Here is a 20,033-nt window from a genome sequence, read left to right as displayed (position 1 = left end):
ATGATATATATTAGTTGATTTTCATACATTGAACTAACTCACGTTCCAGGAGTAACTTCCACTTGGTCATAGCGTATAGTCCTTTAAATTTGCTGTTTTTGCTTGCTAGTATTTTGTTGAGAATTTTTTATCAGACTTCAGAGATATTGGTCTGTACTTTTCTTGTAGTGTCTGTCTAGCTTTAGTATAAGAGCCTCACAGATAGTAGCCTCACAGAATGAGCTTGGAAATATTTCCTCCTCTTCAATTTCTTGGAAGAATTTGGGGAGGATTGTTAATTCCTTAAATGTTTGGTAGAAATCACCAGTGAAGACATCTGGTCCTGGGGTTTTCTGTGTTAAGAGGTTTTCATTGCTTATTCAATATCCTTTCTAGTTCTTGGTCTGTTAAGATTTTTTTTTTTCATGATTCACTCTTGGTAGGTTGTGTGTTTCTATTAACTTACCCATTTATTGTAGGTTATGCAATTGGTTGGTGTATAATTGTTGTTAGTATATTATAAGCCCTTTTATTTCTGTGACATCAGTTGTAAGTCCCCTCTTTTAATTATAATTTTGGTTATTCGAATTTTCTCTTCTTTACTCTTAGTGTAGCTAAGAGTAATTGTGGATTATTTTGAAGAATCAACTCCTGGTTTTGTTTATTTTTTCTGTTGTTTTTTCTATTCTCTATTATGTTTAACTCTTCTACAATCATTATTATTTTCTTCCATCTGCTAACTTTTGGTTTAGTTTTTCTAGTTCCTTGAGATGCAAAGTTAAGTTATTGATTTAAGATCTTTCTTCTTCTTCTTGTTTTTAACGCAAGTGTTTACCGGCATAAATTTCCCCCTTACTACTACTTTCTCTGCATCTCATAAGTTTTGGTATGCTGTGTTTTTGTTTTCATTTATTCCCAGATACTTTTAAATTCCCTGTGATTTCTTCTTTGACCCATTGGTTGTTTGAGAATGAGTTGTTTAGTTCTCACATATGTGTTTAATTCCCACTTCTCATAGTGATTCCGAGTTTCATTACATTATAGTCAGAGAAGGTAGTTTGTATGTATGGTTTTAATATTCTTAAAATTAAGACTTGTTTTGTGGCCTATCATGTAGGCAGTTTTAAAGAATGTTCCATGACATTGAAAATAGTGTGTGTTCTGCTGTTGTTGTATGGAGTGTTTTACATCTATCTGTTAGGTGCAATTGGTCTGTAGTGTCGTCAGATTTCCTGGTTCCTTATTGATCTTTTGCCTGGTTGTTATATACATAACTTAAAAGGGGGTGCTGAATCTTCTAATAATGTGTTGCTGTCTGTTTTTTCCTTCAGTTCTGCTGATATTTGCTTTATATATTTGGGATCTCTAACATTAGGTGCATATATTTTTATATCTTCCTGGCAAATTGGCCTTTTTGTCATTATATAACAACAATTTTTGTTTCTCGTGACACTTTTGGTCTTAAAGTTTTTTTTGTCTGATATACGTATGGCCCCTCCTGCTCTTTTTAGGTTCCCTTTACGTGGAATAAGTTTTTTCATCCTTAACTTTTAGCTGATGTGTGTCCTTAGATCTTGTGTGAGTCTTTTGTAGACAGCAAGTTGGATCTTGTTTTTTTAACCATTGAACCAATCTGTGTTTGTGTCTTTTAGTTGAGGCATTTAATCCATTTACATTTTATTTTATTTTATTTTATTTTATTTTATTTTATTTTATTTTATTTTATTTTATTTTAGAGAGGGAGAAGGGGGGAAGGGAGAGAGAGAGAAAGAACATGATCAAGCAGGGGAGGGGGGAGAGAAAGAGAGAGAATCTTAAGCAGGCTCAATCTCAAACCCTGAGATCATGACCTGAACCAAAATTGAGTCAGATGCTTAACTGACTGAGCCACCCAGGTGCCACAATCCATTTACTTTTAAAGTGATTATTGATATGGAGGAAATTATATTGCCATTTTAGTGTTTTTTATATGTCTTACAGCTTTTTGTCCCTCTTTTCCTCTCACTGCATTCTTTTATTTTCATTTATTTTTTGTAGTGACATATTTTGATTCCCTTCTACTTCCCTTTTTTATATTTATAAGATATTTTCTTTGTGGTTACTATTATACTAAACATCTTAAATTTATAATAATCTGTGTTAAACTGATAAGAGCTTCAATTGCCTTTACATCTCTGTACCCCCTGAAAACATTATGCTTTTGATGACACAAATTACTTATTTTTATATTGTGTATTCATTAACGTAGATTTGTAATTACTTTCTATGGTTTTTTAAAAATTATATTTAAAAGTGATTTATATACCTACATTATAATACTACAGGATTATATATTTATTTATATACCTTTACCAGGTAATTTTATATTTTTGTGTAGTTTTGTGTTTCTATTTATTATCTTTTTCCTTCAACTTGTAGGACTGCCTTCAGCATTTCTTGTAGGGCAGGTCCAGTGGTGATGAACTTCCTCAGCCTTTGTTTAGCTGAGAAAGTCTTAATTTCTCCTTCATTTTTGAAGGACAGTTTTGCCAGACATCGTATTCTTGGTTATCAGTGTTATCTTTCAGAACTTTAATTATATCATCCTGTTACCATAGAGCCATCAAAGTTTATGCTGAGAAATTCAATGATGATCTGATACGAGCTCCCTTATATGTGATGAGCTACTTTTCTGTTTTGAAGATTGTCTCATTTTTGAGTTTGAATATGATGTGTCTCTGTGTAGATCTTTTAAGATTATCCTACTTGGAGTTTCTTGAGCTTCTTCAATTTGTATGTCCATTTATCTCCTCCAAATTGGGACATTTTTGGCCATAATTTCTTCAAATAGACTCTGAGTTTTTCTTTGTTTCTTTTCTTTGGAACTCCCATGTGCATATGTTATTCTGCTTGATGGTATCTCATAAATCCCTTAGGCTACCTTCATTTTTCTTCATTCTTTTTACTTTTTGTTCCCTCAGCTTGGTAATTTTGAATGTCCTATCTTTGAGATTACTGATTCTTTCTATTGCTTGGTCAGGTCTGCTCCTGTGTCCCTCAAGTGATTTTTTTCAATTCAGTTATTGTAATTTTCAGCCCCAAAATTTCTGTTTGGTTTTTCTTCATGATTTCTGTATCTTTGATATTCTCATTTTGCTCATGTATCCTTTTCTTTATTTCATTTGGTTGTCTGTCTGTGCTCCCTTTTCATTCATTGAGCATCCTTATGGTGGTTATTTTGAATTCATTTCTGTTTCATTTCCTGGAGATTTACTATGTTTCTTTAATTGAACCCTGTTTCTCTTGTTATCTTCTGTGGGATTTGGGCATTTGAAAAATCAATCACTTCTCCCAGTCTTTGTGGTCTGGTTTCATACAATGAAGTTTTCACCAAACTTCCTGCCTAGGGATTCTATCAATTTCTCAAGCCTTGCCTGGGGACGCATCCTCCTTGGGCTTTTTCTTCTAATAGAATTGAAGAGGTTTGCCCTTACTACCCAGGAGCTCCCCTCAGTATCTGACTACGGTACTGAGGCCTCTCCAGTGCTGTAGCAAGCTATACTGGAGATCTTCCTAATGGCTTTGTGGGGTACCACAGATTTTGCTGATCGACCAAACCATATTGATGGCTCTTGTTCTCCGTAGTCCCCAGCCTGGTGCCCATCTCCTACCAGTGCTTAATTTCAGGCAAGACAGAAACTAGCCCCTGGGGCAGTTCTCCCAAAAGTCAAAATGTTGAATGCAGGTTCCACCCTTCTTTTTCCCTCCCCAGGGAGAAGTTGGGACATGGGAACTTTGTCTTGATATTTTCTCTCAATGTTAGGGGAAGAGGTGCTGGTGAGTGTGTGCCATGAATTTTCCTGCTGAGCTTCCATGTGGCTGGCTTCAAGTTCACCTGGGGTGCAGCTCTTAACTGGCTTCTGGATTTCTCACAAAGGCAATTAGTAAGTTGTGTTCTTTGTGGGGAGAGGAGGATCTGGGGCTTCCTATTCAACCATCTTGCTGGTATTACTCTGTTATGCATCTTAAAGTACAGTAAGATATATCACATACCAGGTCTCTCATACCATTCTCAATCTTCTCATGGTTTAAAGATGTAATGCATTAATTTTTCATACCTGCTATGGACTAAAAATTCTGTTGGTGAATACAGTTTGATATTCCCAGTCAGGTAGTAAAAAGGACAAGGTGCTATCATGAGGAACATTGTTAAAATGTATCTTTCCTGTTACTAGCCAATTATATTAATTCTTGGAGGAAAACTTACTTTAAACACTCTGTTTACAGATGTAGAAAATGAGCCTCAGAAAATTTAAATTATTTTCACCAAGTTGTTTGGCCACTTCAGAGTCAAATTTATAAGATTATTAGACTTTGAGGATGCCTTTCTACATTAATTCCTTTGTCTTCTTATCACTAAACTCTTTTAAGAGGTGGAAATTTATATACCCATTGGAGTTCTGAAGTTGTGGTTCTGAACTTTAGCACTAGTGCTCTTTTCATTCTTTTGAGAATATGAATTCTCAGGCTGTCTACCTGAGTAATACATTTTTATCCAAGTGCATACAAAAGCAGAATCTCACTGTTTGCCTTCTTTCATATTACTGATCAGGTGTGACCCAGGTCTGAGGTGATGACAACTGTATCTTGAGCTTTTAACTCTTGTTGACCCACTTGAGATCACATAAAGAAATATTGAGGAAGAAGTAAGACTTTAGAGTTGGCATCTATAGTTCTATGTGCACTAATCTGTGGGATTAGTGGAGATGGGACTAGCTGTTAACCTTGTAGTGGAATGTCAGAACCAAGTTAACTGGCCAAGTAGGAACCCTAACAGAGCTGAAATGGGACCCACAGTAGTGTTCTAAATGCTCCAGTACTAACCTGTGTTGAACATTTTTCCATGAATTTAGGGTTTTGACAAAATTGTGGTATTAACCAACGTTGCCCATTCTGTGTACCTCTTCCTCCCAAATCCCTTCACCCATCCCCCCATAACCGAGTATTCTCCTAGCTAGAAAAAAGCATTTGAAAACACATCTTTACTGAGATGGTATAGATGGACTTAACGTAAGCCTCAGAGGCAGTATTTGCATTTTAAGAAGAACCTGGAAAGATTATTTCCGATGATGATGAGGAGGAGGAGGATGGTGATGATAAACTGATGTCATTTTTTAAAAGATTTTATTTATTTATTTGAGAGAGAGAGCACAAACACACGGAGCAGCAGAGGGAGAGGGAGCCCTGGAGGGCTCGTCCCAGGACCCTGGGATCATGACCTGAGTCAAAGGCAGAGGCTTAACCCACTGAGCCACCCAGGTGCTCCCCACCCCAACTAAAGTCATTGTTATCCAGAATTCCTTTAAGCCTCATTACCAAAGTTAAGCTTCTGGGACGTTGTGGCTGGAACCCTGAGATTTTGCTCCGGTAAGGCTGCACAATCCTGGATAAGTCACCTCCTCAATCATGCTTTTAACAGCCCATCTTTCAAATGGGAATGAGAATATTACATATTGATTAAATGCAAATGCTTATTATAGTACAATTTAATATATATTAATACTTTTGTCTATGGGTATCAGTAGGAGGGAAGGCAACACTTAAAGGGAAGTTGGTGATGTGGGAGTCAGTCTACCTAATGAATGATCTTCCCCAGTGGTACTCTTAGTTCAGATAAAGGAAGGGGGCAATAAATTGGAGGGGCCAACAGCAGATGAGTCCCCACTTTTTCCCCAAAGGCAGCAAAGATTAGAAAGGAAGTTATCAGCTACAGGAAGAGCCCTAGTGTTTAACCTCATGAGCATGAGTTGGTATTACTTATTTCTCTCTTTTTTTTATTCATTTGCTGATATTTAAATATTTCTGTCAGTATATTTAAACTTCTCATGATAAAATAGAGTTTAAGTGACCAGAGTGACTTTTAGACATAAAAATTAGTAGAAAGGCAACAAATGCAAGATTTTGGCATTCTTTTCTGTGTCTAACTCCAGGGGCCCCAGCAGTCATAGCAAACATTTACTGAGCACCTACTACTTACTTCACAACTGTCTAACCACCCCCTCTGAGCCCCCACCACGATTTAGGTTCTGTTATCAGCTCATCTTACGCATCCTAGGACTGAGGCACAGAGATGTTAAGACACTTTTCAGGATCACAGAACTGGTGAATGGCAGAGCCACTGTGTACAGCCAGGTAGCAGGCTCTATTGGCTGTGTCGCCGCACTTAGCACATTTGCTCAGTGTCTTTTGGGGTCTCCATTCCTCCTCCCTCTTGCTGCCAGTCTGGGGCCAGCTCATGAAGGATTGCCTTCTGTGGAGAGCTATAATCACCTGGAGCTTTCCCTCACTCTGCATTTTCTCTCCCTGTTAACACTTACTCACCCTATATCCCATCTATTCTAATCTGTGTTTCTGTCATTGTCTATTTCTTGTGTGTTTATGAATGAATATAAATGGTTTCATTTGCTCTCCCAGTGACACTCTCAGCTTTTTCCTCTTCCAGGGAGTTAATGTAATTTCCATTGTAACAGATGCCTATTTCCAGGAGTATCCTTGTCTTGGACAATCTTTTATCAGATCTTGACTACTTGTTCTTGACTACTTGACTACTTGAGTCAATCTGTAGTTGTCATCAGGTTCCAGGGGACATTTAAAAATTATTCTTCCTGTTGCAGTTTGCAATCTTATGTGAACATTTAACAAGTAAAATCAATTTAAATATAATAAAACCACAATTTTCATGTACCGTAGTTATCCAGTATTAAATGAGTACCTACTGTGTGCCAGGAACTGTGGCTGATGCTTGGGAAGGAGTGAAACTGAGTTACCTGTAGACCCCTCTCTCCAAGGGACGTTAAGGGATGATCATGACCTAAAAGTAGCAAGTGACCTAACAATATGGAGATTCAGAGAAAGGCTATACATCTTTTTCTCTTAGTTACTGCATGTAAAATAATTTTTCCTAACAGACCCCAGGCACTTATTCAAAATTTATATGAGACTATCTTTTGTAAGAGATATTAATCAAATGACTTGAGAAACACCAATGATTATTAGTACGGGTCCTTGTGGTCTTTGAGGCCTGCCACTTCAACATGCTGGGTATTTTGTATAAATCTTTAACCTCATTCCTTTTAGGATGGTTTCCTGCTCTTCTACCTTCCCCAGAGAAATTGACACCAACTCACCCAGGGTCCCAGAACCCGCATTGCATCAAGCATAACTCCTCTATTTTCTGCTGTCTTTTTTATTTTCTCCCCCAATTTTTCTAAAGTAAAACATGCTATTGTAATTCTGTGGTTTTAGAGAAAAACGGAGTACCTGGGTGGCTCAGTCAGTTAAACGTCCGACTCTTGATCTCGGCTCAGGTTATGATTTCAGGGTTGTGAGATCCAACCCTGCATCTGGCCCATGCTGAGCATGGAGCCTTCTTAAGATTCTCTCTTCATCTCCCTCTGCTTCTCCCTACCACCACTACCCCAGCTTGCGTGCTCTCGCGCTCTCTCCTCTGCCTCAGAAAAGAGAGAAACTTCTGGGGGTTTTGAGAAGGCAGCTCAATACACCTTTCCGTTTTGTCTTAGGAAAGTTAGAAGATGTGGAATCTGATCAGCCAGTCTGCCCCTTACCTTGCTATAAGAGAAATTCAGAGCTAACCTTATTTTGAGGTACAATGACATATTTGATTCATTGAATAACATTGGTGCTCACCCCTGGGGGCCCAGGGCCAGAACAGTAATCACCAGATTTGGCAGGCAGAAAAATGAAAGATGATTGCTAAGATTTATATGTAACTGGGAAGCAGGAAACTGGTGGCAGATTATACAGAAATGTTTTTATGACCTGTTTTATTCAGGTTTAGCATTTTAGACACTTGCTAAGAAGTACCCATTTATGATACATCAGTGGGGCCCCTTAACAGATAACTTGTTGGGAATTTTGGAAATTAAATTTGATTTATTTTTCTTTTCACAAGAGGAGCTGAATTTGTCTAATAGCAATCTCGTACTATATTAGATGTGGTTTTGGATGTCAAGCACCAAAAAAATAGACTCTCTTGCACTGAAACAATTTATTTACTTTTCATCATGACAGGGTTGCTTTTGTGTCCATAGAAAACAAGACAAAGAATTTGTTAACTTCCGGGCTTTAAATAGCATTCTGAAGAGCAAAATCCAGCCATGTGCCCTTAGGTTCATTAGTAGACAGACCAACCTAGACCTATACTCTTCCCCCAACAAGGCCACTCTGACCGGCACCATTTCTTGTCTGTGTGTCTGGGTCATCTGCTCAGCTCCTGACTGGTAATTCTAGGATGCTTGTTCTAAGATGAGGAAGCCTCTGGTTGAGTGGAGAAAGCTAACCAAGCAGGTATGTGCATTGGTTTTGTGATAGAGGCAAGTCTACATTACTGCTGTTTGGGCCACATGCATCATCCAAGGGAATGAATGTGGTTGATGCCTGTCACAGCTTACCCAGTGCATCTTTGCCATGTTCCTTTATGCTGCACAGTTTGTAAGTTTGTGATTCTTCTCAGACACACTCATTCTGAATTTATAGGAAATAATGACAACCAAATAGGCAAGATAGAATTCAAATGAAGAATTGACTTGTGAATACATTTTTGGGCAACATGTATGGGACCCAGTATCATCAACCCTATTTTATACTCTTTTTCAATAGAATCTGCTCCCTTGCACAGAAAATCACATCCTCTCTTCCCTGTCTCCCCATTTCTAGCTTCTTTACCTCTGTGTAACTCTTCGTCCTTCTACCAACTACCCAGAGCTTAGTCTTTTTTTATTGTGGTAAAATATACATAACATAAAATTTAGTATCTTGGCCACTTTTAAGTGTACAGTTCAGTGGTATTTGTGTGCATTCACATTGTTTCGCAACCATCACCACCACCCATCTCCAGAACTCTTTTCATCTTGCAGGACTGAAACTCTGCTCCCATTAAACACTAACTCCCCATTCCTCCCTCCTCCAACCCTTGGCAACCACCATTCTGCTTTCTGTGTCTGTGAATTTTACTACTCCATGTACCTCATAGAAGTCAACTTATAAAGTATGTGTCTTTTTTGACTGACATATTTCACTTATTATCATATCCTCAAGGTTCATCATGTTATAACAGGTGTCATTGAATTGTATAAATGTATATATAAACACACATGTATATTTTAATTTTACATTCATATTTATAATTTGAATATTATGATGTTTTGATATCTTAAAAACCCTTTTGGATTGAGGAGAGACTGCTCCTCTGGGGCTAGCCAATTCTTGGAGATAGCAAAGGGCATAGCCAGGAGCATACCTACGATATGCAGACTAACCAGTGCAGAGCCATGGTCACTCTCTTTGGCCCATACACAGCAGGAAGCAATATTCTTGTGCCTTAATCATCCCAGGACCACTAGAGACCACAGGGATTTTTCAAACTAGCCAATCTTAGTTGTTTATCTTGCCTTGCTGTGTCTCTCCCATGGAAACCCCATTTATGATCATGGCATAAGTGCCTTCTCCCTCTACCTTGCCCTGGCCTCCTTGCCACTTTGGTGTCTTTCCCATGTGGCCCTGCAAGGCAAATCTCCAGTCTCTAGGACTTGTGAATATAATAAACTTTGTTATTCTGAGCCTTTTCTCTTGTGGCAGCATGTGACTGACCATCACATAAAAGAGTACAAAACAGTCAGAATCTCCTTCCTTTTTAAGGCTGAACGATATTTCATATGAATACACTACATTTGGTTTATCCATTTCTCCCTCCATGGGCGCTTGGGTTGCTTCTACTTGTTGGCTTTTGTGCATAATGGTGCTATGAACATGGGTGTACACATATATGTTTGATTTTAATTCCTTTGGGTCTACCCCCAGAAATAGAATTACTGGGTCATGTAATTCTATGTTTAATTTTTTTTTTGAAGGAGTACCATACTGTTTTCCACAGTGGCTGTACCATTTTACATTCTCACCATGCACAAGAGTTTCAGTTTCTCCACATCCTTGCCACCACTTCCTATTTTCTGTTATTGTTGTTTTTCATGGAAGTGAAGGGGTATCATAATGGAGGTGAAGTGGTATCTCCTTGTGGTTTTGATTTGCGTTTTCCTAATGACTAGTGCTGTTGAGCATCTTTTCATGTGCTTAATGGTCATTTGTACATCTTTGAAGAAATGTCTAAGTCCTTTGACCATTTTTTGTTTTGTTTTGTTTTGTTGTTTTGTTTTTATTTGTTTTTAAAGATTTTATTTATTTATTTGACAGAGAGAGAGCACAAGCAGGGGAAAGGCAGAGGGAGAAGCAGACGCCCCACTGAGCAGGGAGAGTGATGCGGGGCTCAATCCTAGGACCCTGGGATCATGTCCTGAGCTGAAGGCAGATGCTTAACTGACTGAGCCACCCAGGCACCCCCCTTTGACTGTTTTTAAATCAGGTTTTTCTTTGCTTATTTGTTGTTGAGTTGCAGGAGTTCTTTCTATGTTGTGGGTTAACCACATGTCGGGGAGGTGATTTGCAAATGTTCTCTCCTATTCTGTGGGTTGCCTTTCCACTCTGTTGACTGTGTCTGATACACAAAAGTTTTTAATTTTGATGTAGTCTAATTTATTTATTTATTTTTTGTTGCCTGTGTTTTTGTTGTCATATCCAAGAAATCATTGTCAACTCTAGTGTCATGAAGGTTTTTCCCCATGCTTTCTTTGAAGAGTTTTGTAGTTTCTGGTTTTACCTTTAGGTCTTTGACCCATTTTAAGTTAATTTTTGTATATAGTGAATATAAGTGTTACCATCATTCTTTTGCATGCAGATATCCAGTCTACCCAACACCATTTGTTGAAGAGACTGTCCTTTTCCCATTTGAATGATCTGGGCACCCTTGTCAAAGATCATTTGTCAGGGCCTAGTGTTGAGTCTTTGGATTATAAACCTTGAGCCACCCGTGGCCAGTCTTTTTCCTGGGTGCCACCGTCAGAGTCACTTTCTTAAAAACTCATTTTACTTCAGCATGATGCTGCTTAAAAGAGCATTTGCTTAAAACAGTTAATTTCCCCCCTGGTTTTGTGTGCACATGTGTGCATCTGTGTGCACACAAATTCCAAACTGTTATCCCTTAAAACCTTCATTGTACTATTGCACTTAATGCTCATTTGGCACTTCCCACTTCAAGTTGTTAAGGCTTTATGTCTGTAGGTCTTTTTTAATTTAATGAGATTAAGAGCTCTGGAAGCCTAAACACTAATACCATAAAATAACCAGAACAGTCTGTTGTAAAAAGTGGGTTCTCAACTGACTGACTTAACAAAGGCTTTTGTATGACATCACCAAAGATTATGCAGTGTCTGGAGACAGAAAACTTTTGCTGAATCCATTGAAGTTGAAGAAAGATGCTTCTTACTATTTATAGTAGTTAACAAATGTGTCTAAAATGAAGAACAGTTCTTTTATGAAATGTAAGCACTATATACATAATACATAAGATAGTGTTGGGGTGTTTTCCAAAATGCCAACAGCTCGTTGAAGCCAATATGACTTGGTCATCCTGACAGATATTAGAGCAGTTGGCTCAAATTCATAATCACTGTTTTCATTTTCATGGAGGTCTGGAAAACATGGCTTGACCTACAGACTGCTGGATATGCAATTTAATGAAACTATGAGCTCAGAAGTGGCGCTCATAGTTCTGAAAGTAGAGTGCGGAAGTCCATTTGTGAATGATTGGTTATTTAGCAAAACTGAAGAAAGCTTATCGAAATAATTACAGATACAACACTCTTGTATCTGAAATGATTTGTTTCATATGGAAAGGTTCAGATTCTTGTTCCTGTTCCTCTGGGAAAGAAATATTCTGAAACTGATGCTGTCATTCCCTTTATCAATTGCTAAGTGCAGAGAAGGGAACCTCCTTCTTTTCAGGGGGCATGAACCCCTGACTCAGAGGTTGGCTGGCTCTGTAATCTCATTATTGGTCCCTGCCAAGGAAAGAGAAACTGGTTTTCTTTAAGGGGAAATGAACCAATTTTACCTCTGATGCACAATGTTGGATTACAGTCTCTCCCTATAAATTTTATGCCCTCATAGATGAATTTGTAGTTCCTTGACTTCCTAAAGTGTTATTCATTTTTAAATTATAGGATTTTAAATCTGTGGTACATGTATGTGTCTTTAGGTTTTACAATAACAATAATCAGTACTCCTTATTCTTCTCTGATGCATGCACTCTCCAGATCTTTGCTTTGAGTCGCTTTGCTTTAGAACAATTAGGCAGTCAGGTGATGGACAAGGAACTGGAGCCCTCTCTGATACTAGTCATCACTGGGGGTTCGGCTTTATAGAAAGCGTTGACATTAAGTTGCTTGTGCAGTGTCTTTTATCGTTTAACATTTGTCATCTTATATTTTCTTTGCCATATAATAAGCTTAACAAATATTGCAGGATATCTTTACAGTCATCTATTCCTGGCAACTCGCAGTGTATAAATGTCCTGTTTTCCAAGAATTTGTTAGATACAAGTAAGGATCCCTCATCCTTTGAGAATTTTAAAAAGGAACACAGGCAGGGTTTGAATTGCAACTACAAGGCAAATTCAAAAGAAAAATCCACCCCTTTCCCACATACCCGTGAGGTGTCATTGAATGAGTCAAAGGAAGTTGAATATTCCTGTCCTCAGTCTCTCCGGCACAAAGTGTTAACACACATGTATTTTTCTCCACAGTAAAACCGACCGTAATTGACGTTGACATCTATGTTAACAGCATTGGTCCCGTGTCGTCAATAAACATGGTAAGAAGCTCTTCTCTTTTCTGATCTGAAGACCTTTATATCAGTTCTTACTTACATTCTCGTTGTGAGTTTCTGTTCGAGGTTTATCATGCGAGTTTAAACTGACAATTGACTTCTTAAATCTGTAGCACTGATTGGTAGTTTAAATATTGAAAATGATTTAAAAAAATCAAGGAGTAGAATTTGTGACCCTAGTAGTGAGACTTGGCTCTAGTGTTTAAAAGGCCTCTTATCCCCACCTTCTCCACACACATATTTATTGCACATAGATTTTCAGATGTGATTATTTGCAATTATGCAGTCATTGGCTATATCTGATTTCATTAATATAAGGGATAAAGATAAATGACAACTTTTTGACTCTTGGTTCAGTTTTTCAAGACCCCAAAGACCTGCCTTTTAGTGTTTTTTAGGAAAGGATCTGAGATTACCCTGCTTATACTTTGCTCTTCAGTTTGAACTCTGGGGGTAAATAAACCATCTTATATTTATTTATTTATTTATTTATTTATTTATTTATTTATTTATTCGTTCGTTCGTTCGTTCATTCATTCATTCATTTATGACAGGAGAAAGTATGGCATCAAGTGTGTGATTTTCCTGAGTAGGGTATTTTCCCAGATTTAGAAGCAAAATGAGCTCAAGAAGTAACTGCAATGTGAAAGAAGGCCTTCCCTGTAAAAAGTGCTTAGCTATGAGGAAAGTGTTGGAATGCTGGAATACATTAGCATTAAAGTGTCCCCTGAGGTGCTGCAGGCTGTGGTGTGGCTCCGTGAGTGCAGTATGCAGGGTTCCAAAAGCATGCATTGGCATTTGTGGACCCAGTGGTGGCAGGAACTCTTGAATGCTGGGGGGCTTCTTTGTACTTTACTGTGGCACACTGGCTCTTGCATTGGGGGTGGGGGGGGTGGGGAGGAGAGGCTGAGGGTGGAAAATTGCCAAAATGCTGACTTAGATGCTGTCTTTTCATTGCAATGTTCTGTGGATGGAAATAATCCCTCCAGAATTAGTAGCAAAATCAGTTCTTTTCATTGCCAGATATTAAAAGTGTTCATCTTTTCTCTGATGATATAAAGTTCTCTATGTAGGGGTAAAATTATATTTATGGGTGACTCACTTAAAAAAAAGAAACATGTTATCCATAAATTGGGGATGGGGCACTGGCAAAGAGGTGAAATGAATGAAAGAGAATTCAGTTTACAAAGCCTGTGGGCTGCGGATCGTAAAATGTAAATTGTAAATGTAATATTCCCTTTCCTTGATAAATAGTTATTCAGTTGACCGCATAAAGACTGTAATCACTTCTTAGTTTATTTGTTTCTTATTCTGGAGTTTTGCTTTCTTACATCAGTTCCACATTATTCATCACCCTGATGTCTAACACTAATTTATATCTAACACTAAAAAAGAAGTGCCTCCATAGAGATATAGTTACAACATTATTTTAGAAACAGGTGCTTGCATTTGTATATCTTAGGGATTTTCATGAACTCCTATAACTTTGAGATCTACTCAGTGCCCAGGACTAAGCTTTGTTATTGGAATTGACAGAAATTTCTGCCTGGAAGTCATAGGCTTCAGAGAAGGAGGCTAAGTAAGAGACAGTCACCCAAAGAGTGATAAGGACTCTGCTAATGGGCAGGCACCCTCTTGGGAAAGCTGGCAACATTTGGAATCGATTTCTCTGATGAGGTATCAGTCTGAAACTTGATCAATAGGCAGGAGTTTGCCAAGTGGGCCAGCATGGGGAAGTCCTCAGTAGGAGTCAGGAAGACAGGTGTGTGACCTGATTGGGGGAAGGAGGGGCTGGTGTGCTGTTTGAAAAGCCCAGGGAATTGGGTGTGGCTACACAGCACCTTGGACTGCCTGGGACTGAGGCCCTGATGCCTTTATGAAGAGTTGAGCTTTGTCCTTAGGCGGACCTTGGCATTTGGGGAGTGTGCAGACCCACTTCCATCTAAGATATGTATGGGTCAAATTTTGTAAGATTAGTTTGTATCTGGCAAGATCTCTAGTCAGACCACTTCCACCCTTTGAAAGAGAGAATGAGAAAGAGAACGATAGAGAGAGCAAGCAATTACATGGCATAGAACTGACCATGATTTAAAATCATTATTTAAAATAATTTACTCTGATCCCTTCATCAAGAAGGGACGAATGATCTTCAAATGGTCTGAGGTGTTGTAAGACCTAAGAAAAATACATGAGCATCAAAATATGTCCTGTGGTAGACACCAAAATACTGCTGTTAAATTTTTAGTAAGCGAGATTGAGTAGAAAGCTTTTCCAGTTAACTTCCTATTTGAAAAATAGCCTGAATATCTTGAAAATTCATTTGGTCCAGTTTTTTTTTTCTTTCTTTCTAGGAGTTATCTACTGCAGTGAAAGGGTAGGCCAATAAATGTTGGCGGCCTTTTATTTGTGAAAGTGAAGCAAGTGTCTAGGCAACAGCGGGAAAGCCAAACGATAGGAAATGCATTGCTCTGGAAATAGTGACATGCTTATAGACCATTCTCAGCAGAGCTAGAGTTGTCTAGACTGTCCGCCTGTCTGCTTCTAAGAGGAATATTAATGTACTACTAACTTATGTCAGCTAAACGAGGCATACAGGGTAGGCAAAGTTTAGATAGATAGGCAAAGGCTTATTTTATAGATAGATAGATAGATAGATAGATAGATAGATAGATAGATCAATTGATCAATCTAGGTATACACAGATACATTTAAATATTCAATTCTTGTGTTCTCTGGGGTGAATTTCTCTGTTTCCATCTTTGTTCATTCAGTAAACATTTGACATACGACTGTGGTGTGTCATGCCTGGTGCTGGGTGCAGGTTAAGACGAAGGTGAGTGAGAGGAGCAAGTCCAAATTCATAAATGAACCATCATGGTACATGGGGGGCCAGAGCAAAGAGAGTCAATGTCAAGTGTCCCAGAAGTGGGAATATCCCATAGTCCTGAGGGATGTTTCAAGAGGCTCATGAATCGAGAGCTTCTGAATTGCTTTTTTTCTTTTTAATTTAAATGTTTATTTTTTTAAGAGACTTATTTTTGTAGAGCAGTTTTAGGTTCACAGAAAAATTGAGAGGAAGATATAGAGGTTTTCCATATACCCCCTGCCTTCACACATGCACAACCTTACCCCTTATGAACACCACTCCCCTCAGCCAGACTGGTACATTTGTTACAATCAGTGAACCTATATTGACTTCTTTATCACTCAAACATCCTAGCTTACATTAGGGTCCACTCTTGGTGATGTACATCTGTGGATTTGGACAAATGTGTGAAGATGTATCTGCCATTATAGGATCATACAGAATAGTTTCACTGCCCTAAAAATTTACCCTGTTTGTTCAGTTGCTTCTTGAAGGATGAATATTTCTTTTTTTTTTTTTAAGATTTTATTTATTTATTTGACAGAGATAGAGACAGCCAGTGAGAGAGGGAACACAAGCAGGGGGAGTGGGAGAGGAAGGAGCAGGCTCATAGTGGAGGAGCCTGACGCGGGGCTCGATCCCATAACGCCGGGATCACGCCCTGAGCCGAAGGCAGACGCTTAACTGCTGTGCCACCCAGGCGCCCCTGAAGGATGAATATTTCTAACCTTTGTGCTCCAAACTTGGAAACTTCCAAACTTCAAAATTCTGCTTGGAAGTAAAAAAGATAAAGGGGTTCGTCTCACATTGCTGAGTACAACACATCCATCCATCCACTCTGTAACACCAAACAGTGCAGTTTCAGAAGACTGTAACAGTGCTTCAAAGTGGACCTCATGAACAATAAATGCAATTTGAAAGTAGAGGGCCGATGGTATAAGTGGGTATTGGGAATTGAATTAGCAAAAATAATAAGAATATGAGAGAGACCAAAAGAATCAAATTAAAGAATCTATTATGGGGGAAAAAGTACAATTTAGAGATGTGTGTGGGATTTAAGGACGTAAATTTTTATTGGGGTTTTCACTGTAATGCTAAAGCCTGATAAATTTATGGCTTCCTCCCACCAAATATTCATTTAACAACCAAGGAAAGAGAGAAAACAATTATTTCTACTCCCTTTTCCTCTTCTCCCTCCCACTTTTCTGTTTCTTTTATTGATATTATTAATACTAAAGATTCAGTTTCATATATTCTCTCTGTGAAATAAAAATGAAGTTGCATTTCAGACTGTTGTTTAATAGACTATTTCTCATTGTCTTGTTTATCCTGGAGTTGTTTATGCTTTTTCTAGTTATTGAGGAGATTAGAAATGGTTCACACAGGTTGAGGAGAATCTTTTTTTACAGTCTTTAATCACATTCTCTGTCTTTCTCACTACAGCATATCTAAATGTGCACAATTCTTTTTTTTATTAAAAAATTTTATTTATTAGAGAGAGAGCAACAGAGAGAGAGTGAGCACAAGCAGGGGGAGTGGCGGGCAGAGGGAGAAGCTGGCTACCCGCTGAGCAGGGAGCCCGACGTGGGACTCAATCTCAGGACCCTGGGATCATGACCTGAGCTGAAGGCAGGTGCTTAACCGGCTGGCCACCCAGGCGTCCCTAAATGTGCCCCTTAATAGAAATTGTGCATCATTTATTTCAAGACTAGGAATCCGGAGATCAGGAGAGCTTGCACATTTAGTTTTGAGAGTGTTCACCATAAGCAACGTTTTAGGAAAGGAGCAAAGAAAACTAATGCTTTGATACCTACTCTGTGGTATTGACAGCATCTCCTTTGAACTTCACAAGGTCATGGTAGAGAAGACACTGCTCTTTTCCACGTACCGTGCTTGTAAAGAGTATGTGAAGATGGAGATCCCAGAGCAATGGTTCCAACTATGACCAACTGCACTTCTGTAGTCAGTATCGAAATACAGCAGTAGCACTTACGGAGTTTCAGCTTTAACTTGGAAGTTGAGAGGATAAGGGCTCAGAGTGAGTGTAATGCTAGAATTGTTTTCCTTTTTTTTTTTTAAATAATTAATAGACTTTATTTTTTTAGAGAAGCTTTAAAAATATTTTCCCAGCTTTATTGAGATAGAACCGACATATAACAGTGTATAAGTTTACGGTTTACAACTTGGCAATTGGATATATGTACATTGCAAAATGATTACCACAATAAAGTTAGTTAACACCTCCATCACCCCACATAGTTACTCCCCCTTTTTTGTGATGAGAACTCTTAAGATCTTAGCAACTTTAGACTATATAATACAGCATTATTAACTATAATCAGCATGCTGTATGTTAGATTCCCAGAACTTATCCATCTTGATGCTGCAGGTTTGTACCATTTGACCAACATCTCTCCATTTCTCCCACTCCCAGCCCCTGACAGCCACGATTCTACCATTCTACTCTCTGTTTCTATGATTTCCGTTTAGACTCCACATATAAATAATATCATACAGTATTTGTCATTCTCTGACTCACATCATGTAGCATAATTTTAAATTTACAGAAAAAAATTGGGCAGAGATCACAGAGAGTTCCCATATGCTCTTACACACACACACACACACACACACACACACACACACACCTCTTTTCCTATCATTAACATCTCTCATCAATGTGGTATATCTGTTACAATTGATGAAACAATAGTGATACACTATTATTAACTGAAGTCTGTCGTTTATATTAGGGTTCATTTTTGGTGTTGTACATTCTGTGGGTTTTCACCAATATATGATGACATGTATCCACCATTGTTGCGTCACATAAAATATTTTCACTGCCCTAAAAATCCTCTGTGCTCTACCTGCTCCTCTCTACGCTCTAACCCCCAGCAGCTACTGATCTTTGTACTCTCTCCATCGGTTGCCTTTTCCAGAAAGCCATACAGTTGGAATCATAGAGTATGTAACCCTCTCAGACTGACTTCTTTGCCTTTGTTTTTAAGAGAACTGGTACTGTCATCTGAGGAAATCCAAGATACGTAGTGATTGAGTCAACATGATGTGACTGTAATAGCGGGTTGTGGCGATGTGTTAGAAGCGAAGGAGGTCCCTGTACAGGTCCTGAGGACAGGTTAAACATCACCAGGGTGTGCTCCATGACCTAAAAATATAAAACTCGTGGGAGGACATGCAGCCAGGAGGGGAAGGGAGGAGAATGGGCCATGAAGCTTGTTGTGATGTCTGTGGACCTCAATCCCATCTCCTCTTACTTTTGGCTGCAGTTTTAAGAGGTGAAGTCCGGTGACCATGTGGAATCATGGAAGCCCAGGAGGGAGGAAGGAGAATTCCAGTACAGAAAGGTCTAATCACTACAGGATGCCAATGGCTTCATAAACCTTTTCTGAAGACATCTAAGCTCAGGAAAGTCCAAAGGAAGTGAAGGCTGCAGTGCCCCGGAGACACCCTTGTTTTGGTTTTCTTTGCATTTATCCTGCTTACGGTTCATAGCAGTTCTGCATCTGTACTTTGATACCTTTCATCAGTTTTTTAAAAAATGTTGGCCATTATTTCTTAAAATCTGGCTTCTGCACCATTCTTTCTCCCTCTTCACTCTCTAATACTCCAGTCACATGCATGTTAAACGTTTCCCCCACGTTCCACTTGTCCTGTATGTTTGTGGCCTTTTTGACATCCCTCTGCTCCACGCTTCAGTCAGTGGAAAGCTTCCAGCCTACCTTTCAGCAAGCCATCGCTCCTCATCTGTGTCCAGTTATCTCTGAAAGCCATCTGTTGAGTTCTTAATTTCATCTCTAAAATTTTAATTTGGTTGTTTCTAAGTTAGTTCTCTGGTGAAATTCTCCATCTTGCAATCCATTTCCTTGAACACATTAATCATTACATGTGGCTGATAGCTGCAGGATCTGGCTCTCTGTGGCACCAGTCTTATTGCCATTTTGTGGATGGGCCCCATTTTCTGGTGTGCCTGATAATTTTGATTAGGTGCAGAAACTTGCAGAAGCTTCAGGTGGTGTTCCCTCTCATGTCTGGACGTCACAGCTGGCGTGGTCTGGTCTTCAGTCTTACTGAGGCGCAATTGGGCTCTGTTTCTCTCCTACTCCAGGGCATAGCTCCCCAGGGGTCCCAAAGGAGGTCCTGGGATGCTTGCCAGGACCACTCCAAAAATATCCTAAACTCTAGTTTTTATATTTTTGGCACCAGAAAATAGCCGACAATTCTGCTCTTCTTTTTAAGCCATTTTTTAGGACAGTTTTTTAACTTCTTCTCTATGAGGCTTAATCAGTAAATGTATTGAGGGCAAATGAGTGTTGTTTGGCTCACTTCCCCATCATTTGTTTTCTTTGAAATCTTAGCCTCTCTCGTATTAGGACTCCTCAACTGCCTC

At 38.8% G+C, this 20,033-nt stretch overlaps 1 protein-coding gene across 1 annotated transcript in view; it reads left to right on the top strand.

Moving 5' to 3' along the window:
• Nucleotides 1-20,033, top strand: part of GABRG3 (gamma-aminobutyric acid type A receptor subunit gamma3) — a 636,603-nt gene that overhangs the window by 34,586 nt on the left and 581,984 nt on the right. Inside the window, 1 exon segment of the mRNA XM_040642653.1 lies at nucleotides 12,674-12,741. Within this exon segment, the coding sequence (XP_040498587.1) occupies nucleotides 12,674-12,741 (68 nt within the window).

The sequence above is a fragment of the Ursus maritimus genome, unplaced genomic scaffold (genome assembly GCF_017311325.1).
Source record: "Ursus maritimus isolate PB19 unplaced genomic scaffold, ASM1731132v1 scaffold_27, whole genome shotgun sequence".
In the NCBI taxonomy this organism is placed as follows: Eukaryota; Metazoa; Chordata; class Mammalia; order Carnivora; family Ursidae; genus Ursus; species Ursus maritimus.
Note: the sequence above shows the minus strand (reverse complement) of the source record. Positions and strands in the feature narration are given on the sequence as shown.